The sequence below is a fragment of the Dermacentor albipictus genome, chromosome 3 (assembly GCF_038994185.2).
Source record: "Dermacentor albipictus isolate Rhodes 1998 colony chromosome 3, USDA_Dalb.pri_finalv2, whole genome shotgun sequence".
Lineage (NCBI taxonomy): Eukaryota > Metazoa > Arthropoda > Arachnida > Ixodida > Ixodidae > Dermacentor > Dermacentor albipictus.
Genome location: NC_091823.1, coordinates 194221782 through 194231476, shown reverse-complemented (window position 1 = coordinate 194231476; position 9695 = coordinate 194221782). Strand labels below are relative to the sequence as shown.

General features: G+C 46.7%; 1 protein-coding gene across 1 annotated transcript in view; it reads left to right on the top strand.

The window, feature by feature from the left end:
• The first annotated feature begins 4553 nt into the window (after positions 1 to 4553).
• ric8a (ric8 guanine nucleotide exchange factor A) overlaps positions 4554 to 9695 on the top strand; it is a 473887-nt gene continuing 468745 nt past the window's right edge. The window contains exons 1-2 of the mRNA XM_070534856.1: positions 4554 to 4823; positions 6444 to 6491. Of these exons, the coding sequence (XP_070390957.1) occupies positions 4743 to 4823; positions 6444 to 6491 (129 nt within the window). The 5' untranslated portion in view covers positions 4554 to 4742. The remainder of the gene's footprint in view (positions 4824 to 6443; positions 6492 to 9695) is intronic.

The following is a 9695-nucleotide window of genomic DNA, read 5'->3' as shown; positions in this document are numbered from 1 at the left end:
GAGAACAACATTCTATCACACAACACACTAAGAAATTGTAAAATTGTGTTTTAGCTAAGCTGAACAGCTGAAGCAGCTCCAGCAACGCGCGCAAAACTATAAACCGGAAATGCCATACTTGTTTAAACAACGTCATCGTTACTGTGACGTCACTTCCGTGCATGGAAGCAGCGCTTTAGTATGGCATTTCGCTTCTACCACGCGCGTGTCACCAGTTACTGCCTTTTTCGGCCGGTATATTTCCCATTTACTGGCTACTTCATCCTGCGGCAACTGTGTCTTCTTTGCCTGCCTATGCTCTCGGGATGCTGTCTGTCGTTCAGCGATCGCTTCTCGTATCTCCCTGTTCCACCATGCAGCTTTTAGGTTTCTTCTTTCCTTTCCAACGAACATGTTTTTTCTCTTTCCGTATTTCTGTCGTTATTGCACTTAGAAGCTCACTATATTTCCACTCTTTACTTAGCCATTTGCAAGTTCTTTTTCGACTCTAGGGACTATATTTGTTATTCTTTCAGCGTTCAAATTTGGGCTGTCCCTTTTGCACTTCTTGCTCTCTTTCTCAAATACATATCCCATTCTCAAAATGATACGTTTATGGTCACTCCCTATGCTGCTATACCCTACCTCGTCAATGACCATTTCTCTCAACTTACCACGAATTCCTTCTGTCATCAAACAGTAATCAATGGTCGATTCCCGGTTACCCACTTTCCACGTGATCTGCCCTTCACACTTAGGCCCTGTATTCAGGATAACGAGGTTATATATATATGTTGCTCACAGAGGTCTCGCATTGACTTCCCGTTGCTGTCGGTATAGCCATCTAAATACTGTTTGTGGGCATTCATGTCACCTAATAGGACAATTTCAGCACCATTCCCGAAACCCTTAATATCAGCGCTTATGCATTCCACTAATTCTTTATTCTTCTCTGTGCAATTATTTCCGGTCCACAAATAAGTCACGCCCAGCCAAGTTTTTTTCCATTCATTGTACCTGATAACCAAAGATGCTCTTGACATTGTGAATTTACTCTTTTCTATTTGGCTCCCTGATGGATGAGCATTCCGACTCCCCCTCCCTGTCTTTCTGACTTAGTTCTGTTGCACCCTTCCAAAACATAATTCTCACTAACTGGCGGCTCTTCTGAGTCTCTAAGGTGCATTTCTGTAACAGCATACACCCCTATTTGTTCGCTATTTAACTGCTCCTCAATCTCTGCCCACTTTTATTTTCTTCTGCCGCCCTGAATGTTTGTGTAGCCTATCGCATTGCGAACTCACTTTCTTGTTTTCCTCCTTTTTCTGTTATCGATGGTGTTTGAACCTCACCGATGGCACCGGCTGTTGGAATCTTAGCGCTGCCACCAGCTGTTGGAACCTCAGTGCTGACGCCCGTTGTTGCAACCGGACCGTTGGCGCCCGTTGTTGCGAATGGGTCGCAAGCCCCAACGGTAGCGTTGGCCTGGCGTCCTGGGGCACACTGGAAGCATCCGAAGGTCCCAGCAAAGCATGAGTCGACTGCTAACAGAACAACTTGTTTATTCTAGCATCGCAAAAGAGCGGCCTGTCAGGTCGACCGAAGTGGAGAGACGGGAGAGCACGCTTCTCGACTGAAGAATTCGGAGCCTCTCTATTGGCGTCCGGGAGCAGCTGCCTTTATACTCTTGGCGTCGCGGGCAAGAAGGAAGGTCACGAGATGACACCACGTGACAGCGAGGCACGGACGGACTGAGAGACATGTAGAGACAAGGAGGTGACGCATCAGCCGTGCCGGCGCCGGTCAGGCCTCCTCGCTTCACACTTGGGGAGCTCCTCTCCCCGGCTGCCGCGCTTTGACAAGCGTGGGCACACACACACACACGCACACACAAAGACACGTGGCACTGAACATGCCGGGACGCGCTCGGCGGGGATGCGTCGCGGCCGCTCCGAACGGGCTAAAATGTCCGCCGCTTTGAACGAAGCCCCGGCGTCCGTTGCATCCGCGCTGGCTTTACCGCGCGTCGTAGGCGAAACGTAACAATGGTGATGCTCTTCTGAGGTTCCCCTAGGGGACCTTCTTCATTACTACCTACTCTGGTCTCCTGAGTGCCCGCGGGCCCCCTAAATAAGTCACAGCGAGACCACCAAGTCGCCAGCCCACTTCTCGTGCCAGCCTGAAATTGAAGTGGATCCCGTCTCGTTTAAAACCACCACACCTTCTCTCTTCCCTGATTACTTCGACAACCTCGAAGTCTTTCTGTCGGCTCATTTTCCATATCGCCTCATTAGCAGCCACTACCGCTCTTTCTACGCGACTGTCACGCACAGGCACCTCCGGTATCGTGCACACCACGATCTGTACCTGAGGGGATAGCTCGCGCAAGTCGTCCACCCCCTTCGCCAAGCGCTGGCCTAGTCCTGCCCCTTTCCTGTTAAGGACGTCATTTAGCCCACCTGCTACTATGACAAGGCTGCGCACGTGGGCATTTTCCGAGAGCTTTTCTTTTGCTCGCTCCATGACAGAACCCAGTGTCCGCCATGGAAATGTCCCTACAGCCACTTTTTATCGCCTTTCACCCTCTCCACGATTGCTTTTGAGCACCCAGCCAGGTTTGAGTCGCCAGCGATAATCACCCTTTCACTCTCTCCTACCTCTCCCAGCTTCCCTTTGTCATTTTCCGCGTGATTCGGACTCGACAAGGGGCATTGTCCTCTGGGCTCCTGCTATTTCCGCGTGGCGGCCTCAAGGTAGGTGCCGCTTTTTGCAGCTAACTCTTCATCACGCTGCACGCATTCCGCGGTACCAATCGTCACTTACAGCGCATACATAGACGGAGGACGAAAAGGACGACGAAGACAAGCAAAGTACGCATTCCGCGTACTTTGCTGACGCTCCCTTGCCTGTCGCGTCGGGGGTCTGCGTTCCATTGTCACGCACATTCTCGTTCACGATGGCGGCCCTGTTCAGCTTTTCCTCGGCTGCTTCAAGTCGCTTTTCAACTACCTTTCGTGAATCACGCTCCCTGTTTAGCTCATTTTTGAGCTCTTACACTTGTTTGACAAGCTCTTCCTGGAAAGCCTCCATTTTCTGCAGCCTAGTATTGACCTCACATTGTGTGCCGGTTGTTTCGACGCCCTCTTCATTCTCATCGGTCTCCTCATCTGCCTTGAGGTACCCCCCGCGCACTGCCTGCTTTACCGTCTTTCTCGCCATGTATTGCACGGCTTTTTGCAAATACTAGAATGCTATAATAATGCTACTACTGATGCAAATACTATATTATAATACTATATCAATGCAGAGCACGTGCGTATTTAGCAAAACCCGATACGCACAGGATCTAAATCCTCAAAATGACGCAAAGCAACTTTCACCACTGTTTCAAAAGCAATCAATGCCGCGGAGACCGAAGGTATGACACGCTATCGCACGCGCCCAACCATGCTGCCATGCGAGCTCTCACTTATCTACCAAAACACACACAGTAAAACCAATAATAGCTATTACTTTTGCCACTTCCAAGCTACCATTTAAAGACTGCAAACACTCAACGTCCCACCCGGCTGCACGTGTACAAGCACGTGGCGCGAAAGGACTCTTTAACCATCCTGCATAGAGTTTCTCATTATAACACCTAGAGGGAAACCTGGCGCCACCGTCTATAGGAGTTTCTTGAGGGGGCACCGTGCCGTCATGGGAATGACGGTATATGTGTCTGCGAGGCTCGTGTTGGCTGGTGTTGTGCGAGGCTTCGTCTGAAACGTGGATATGGCCACACAAATAACGCCTTCTCAAAGTAATATCTTCATAAAATGTTTCCATTCACGCATATTACATCTTTACTCACCTACAATGCATGGCCAAGCGAAGAAAAGCAAGAAGAGACGACAAACTGTTTCAAAGAGGGCGCGAACCTTGTCGTCTGTCCTCCAACTTTAACGGCCCGCTGATACTTTTTTACGTAACATATAATCATACACGCAATAACAAGTTCTCATAGTTATACAAAACATGTTTTTGCGTAATAAAAAAACGAAAACAGCTTTTCACGTGCTGTTTTAGTAGAAAATGAATCATTGCGACAGACGGAACGGTGCTTGCAAGCTTGTCTTCAAGGTGTCCTGTCTCTCCGATAACGATGCCAACCTGACGTCACAATATACCGACATTCCCTTGCATACCACAGCGCAGCAGCGCCAGTTTTCCCCTCTAGGTAATGTACGTAGTGAGAAACTCTATGCCATCCTGCAAAACCATAAACTATGTGCAAAACCAAAAGTACACGAGACACCCGCTCACCCGAAATACGAGCCACAAAGAAAATAAGAAAGAAAGAGAAAACCACCCAATTACTGTGTAAAGGTAACAAAAATCAGCAAATCAAAAACAGAAGCAAGCTCAAAGCATGCACAAAAACTTATGATTTCGTCGCCGCCACGGAGCCCCGAAAAGCACGTCCATTCGCCACAAAATTCAAACCAAAACCAAAACTTTTTGGGTGCATTTGTTTGTCTGAGCGCCAAGCATCTGTGGCCAAGCGTCCGAGCAGCGCCACCATCGGCTTTTTAGTGCATCTTCCCCGCTTCGCGCACTGCTACGCCGGCTGCTCAGTTAGGTGTGGTTTCGTTGAAGCATATTAGCTGCGAAAGAAACGTCTGTTCCCAATTTTCCTGCAGTGCGGAGGCAGTTTACGGTTTTGCACAATCTACGCCGCCAGCAGCCAACGTCGATCACTGCGTGGTGCAGCGCATCTCGGCATGGGACCACCGATTGTGGACCAACTCTTGGGCGCGTCACACGACCGGGTTGAGAGCTTACTCAAAGAGTTTAATGCAAAGGTGAGCGAGCAGCAGGCTTTAGGGATTGCGTCGGCTTCTGCGTGTTCCCATGTTGTCATTGTTGTGTCGTTTCAGTTCTCCCCATCGATTGTCACTGCTGAGGCGTGATTAGTAAGTGCGCGCGGTGAATAGCGTTTCGTTCAATCGTCAATTGGTGAACCCGCGAATTTCCTTGAAAATTTTTATGCGCTTGCAATTACGAACGAGTGGCTGACTTGTGTCTCTTTATTTCCGTTCCGTTTGAAGGTTGCGATTTCCTTGATTTCAAAAAGAACCAATTAGCCTAGAGTCAACATTAGCGTGATGTATGGAGGAACACACGGTAGCATTGGCAGAACGGCTGTTCGGAGAATGCTTTGGATGACCACTTAGTTCTTGGAAATGATGGAATACCGCGCTGGACCAAGGACGTGATGAACTGAGACACTACGAACACATGAAGCGCACTATCGACTGTTTGATGACGATGGAAAAGGCACATGGTTAAGCAATTGGCAACGTATCACGTAGTACATGGTCATGTATATCTACGTCAAGTTTGTATGCGCGCGAATTTTTTTTTCGGCAGTTAAATTTCTTAAAATTGTTCCCATGTGCTACGGATGGTGCGCTGTTTTCGTCGCTATGCAGTGCACCGATAATTTTTCGGTGCATTTGTTTGTCGTGAGTGGTAATAATGGTGATTCGTTCAAGTTTTGGCTGGCAAGCACACCTCGAGCAGTGCACAGCGAGGTTTCCACATTCCGGTGACGCTTTGCCTGTATAGTTGTGTTCTCGTAGCCTTTATTTCAAACGCCGGCCAGTCTGTCCGATGCACGGCTGCCCACAAGAAAAAGGGATGTTGTACAGCGCAACTTGGACTTGACGGTACCTCTAGATCTCCGGTTCTTCGCATTTGCACACATTCCTTCGAGCTTGATGGGTGCCAACAGCACCAACTTTACATTTTGCTGACTATATTTTGTTACTTTATGCGAGATACGGTGATACTGCCTTATAGCAAGCATACAAACCTTTGTCTGCTGCTCGGAATTTCTGTGTTTTCTTTGCGGGCTTCAGGCAGTTGGCGGCACTGCTGTCAGCATCTGGTCAAGAGTATCCGGATTCCGCGAGGTGTCTTATCAGTATGCGCAAACTTTCGCCTAGAGTGCCAATTTGGGCTAGCTGGTTGAAGTTCCACATATTGGACAAACAACCCAGACAAACAGGATTACAGAAGACAGCAACACAGGTGTTGGCTGTCAACCAGCAGTTTATTTGACGCAAGTATATAGCGGAAAATAACGGGAAGATATGGTGATAGCCAATGTGCCAGTCGTAGAAGTTTGTGGAAATGCAAGGTTTCGAGACCAGTGGGCGACAAGTCCTACGTTGCCATCACCGCTTGGCCAGACATTCTGTAATTAGGTGGCCAGTATTAATCTGTAGTCATTTGCTATGGTGTCTCCCAGCGTTAGTAAAACCAGGGATTGGTTGCTAGACAAGGCAGACCAAAAATGCAGTCTTTCAAAACTTTTGGAATGTATGAATATACTTGCATGTATGCAAGGAAATAATGATGGATTGTACAAGTGGATAAGGTTGCTGATGATTAATGGAATATGTGCTTTCCTGTTGCAGCATGCCCAGATATTCACCTTTCCTGACCTAAGCCTGGATGATCGGCAGGTAAGTCAGCCCTTATTCTTGAGCGGGCCCGTTATTTCAAAGCTTTGAGCTGCACATGGAAGTCCTCTTGCTGCATTTTGTCTTGATTTTCTAAAGATGCCTGGACTGCCGGTCACTAACTGTAGTGGCAGTACAAACCGCTTACAATATCAAGAAAATGCCCATCTAGTCAAGCATTACAAATTTATGTGTGGACTGATAGGTCAGCTGTACCATAAGCTAGTGAAGGAGGACACAAAACTGAAATGGCCATGCCACCCTAATCAATAATTATGTAAGCCTGTTTTGCTATTTTAATGTAATTAACATTATTTGGTAAGTTCACACACGTTTAGGCCACTATCTGTCAGGCTTCCCTTAATAGGTTACTTGCAATTTTCTCGTCAACTTGGGTTTCTGTGTGGTTTGAGATGAACTGTCAGACCAACTTGGGTCTATGGGTATGTTCTACTGGGTATGTGTTGCTCTTCAGAACTTTTTTGGTGTCGACTTGGGTCACTGGGTATTTGAAGCTCTTCAGTGGACCTTTTTGACGTCAACTAGAGTCACTGTGTATGTGCCACTGCATATGTGCCACTCTTCAATATACCTCTTTGACGCCAGACACCAACTTGAGTCACTGGCCATGCGCCACTAGATGCAACTAGGAATCTTTGGCTCTTCAGAGAATTTCTTTTACATCAACTAGGGTCACTGGGTATGTGCTGCTCTTCAACAAACCTTTTGATGCCAACTGACAGGCCGCCATTGGAATATGAACCTGGCAACATTTAATGCTAGAACGTTATCTAGTGAGGCGAGTCTAGCAGTGCTTTGGAGGAATTAGAGGGCAGTAAATGGGATATAATAGGGCTCAGGGAAGTTAGGAGGCCAAAAGAAGCATATACCGTGCTAAAAAGCAGGCACTTCCTTGCTACCGGGGTTTAGCGGAGAGACGAGAAATAGGAGTCGAATTCATGATTAATAAGAATATAGCTGGTAACATACAGGAATTCTATAGCATTAACGAGAGGGTGGCAGGTCCTGTTGTGAAACTTAATAAGAGGTACAAAATGAAGGTTGTACAGGTATACGCCCCTACATCCAGTCATGATGACCAGGAAGGCGAAAGCTTCTATGAAGACGTGGAATCGGCGATAGGTAGAGTGAAAACTAAAAACACCATTCTAATGGGCGACTTCAATGCCAAGGTAGGCAAGAAGCAGGCTGGAGACAAGGCAGTGGGGGAATATGGCATAGGCACTAGGAATAGCAGTGGAGAGTTATTAGTAGAATTTGCGGAACAGAATAATATGCGGATAATCAATACCTCCTTCCGCAAGCGGGATAGCTGAAAGCGAACGTGGAGGAGCCCGAACAGCGAGACTAGAAATGAAATAGACTTCATACTCTGCGCTAACCCTGGCATCATACAAGATATGGACATGCTCAGCAAGGTGCGCTGCAGTGACCATAGGATGGTAAGAACTCGAATTAGCCTAGACCTGAGGAGGGAACGGAAGAAACTGGTACATAAGAAGCCGATCAATGAGTTAGTGGTAAGAGGGAAAATAGAGAAATTCCAGATCAAGCTGCAGAACAGGTATTCGGCTTTAACTCAGGAAGAGGACCTTAGTGTTGAAGCAATGAACGACAATCTTGCGGGCATCATTAAAGAGTGTGCAGTAGAAGTTGGTGGTGACTCCGTTAGACAGGATACCGGTAAGCTATTGCAGGAGACGAAAGATCTGATCAACAAATGCCAATGTATAAAAGCCTCTAACCCTACAGCTAGAATAGAACTGGCAGAACTTTCGAAGTTAATCAACAAGCGTAAGACAGCTGACATTAGGAAGTATAATATGGATAGGATTGAACATGCTCTCAGGAATGGAAGAAGCCTAAAAGCAGTGAAGAAGAAACTAGGAATTGGCAAGAATCAGATGTATGTGTCAAGATACAAATTCGGCAATATCATTACTAATATGGATGAGATAGTTCAAGTGGCTGAGGAGTTCTATAGGGATTTATACAGTACCAGTGGCACCTACGACGATAATGGAAGAGAAAATAGTCTAGAGGAATTCAAAATCCCACAGGTAACGCCGGAAGAAGTAAAGAAAGCCTTGGGGGCTATGCAAAGGGGAAAGGCAGCTGGGGAGGATCAGGTAACAGCAGATTTGTTGAAGGATGGTGGACAGATTGTTCTAGAGAAACTGGCGACTCTGTATACGCAATGCCTCATAACCTCGAGCGTACCGGAATCTTGGAAGAACGCTAACATAATCCTAATCCATAAGAAAGGGGACGCCAAAGACTTGAAAAATTATACACCGATCAGCTTACTGTCCGTTGCCTACAAACTATTTACTAAGGTAATCGCAAATAGAATCAGGAGCACCTTAGACTTCTGTCAAGCAAAGGACCAGGCAGGATTCCGTAAAGGCTACTCAACAATAGATCATATTCACACTATCAATCAGGTGATAGAGAAATGTGCGGAATATAACCAACCCTTATATATAGCTTTCATTGATTACGAGAAAACGTTCGATTCTGTCGAAACCTCAGCAGTCATGGAGGCATTACGGAATCAGGGTGTAGACGAGCCCTATGTAAAAATACTGAAAGATATCTATAGCGGCTCCACAGCCACCGTAGTCCTCCATAAAGCAAGCAACAAAATCCCAATAAAGAAAGGCGTCAGGCAGGGAGATACGATCTCTCCAATTCTATTCACAGCGTGTTTACAGGAGGTATTCAGAGACCTGGATTGGGAAGATTTGGGGATAAAAATTAATGGAGAATACTTTAGTAACTTGCAATTTGCTGATGATATTGCCTTGCTTAGTAACTCGGGGGACCAATTGCAATGTATGCTCACTGACCTGGAGAGGCAAAGCAGAAGAGTGGGTCTAAAAATAATCTGCAGAAAACTAAAATAATGTTTAACAGTCTCGGAAGAGAACAGCAATTTACAATAGGTAGCGAGGCACTGGAAGTGGTAAGGGAATACATCTACTTGTGGCAGGTAGTGATGTCAGATCCGGGTCATGAGATGGAAATAATCAGAAGAATAAGAATGGGCTGGGGTGCGTTTGGCAGGCATTCTCAGCTCATGAACGGCAGATTGCCATTATCCCTCAAGAGAAAAGTGTATAATAGCTGTGACTTACCAGTACTCACCTACGGGGCAGAAACCTGGAGGCTTACGAAAAGGATTCT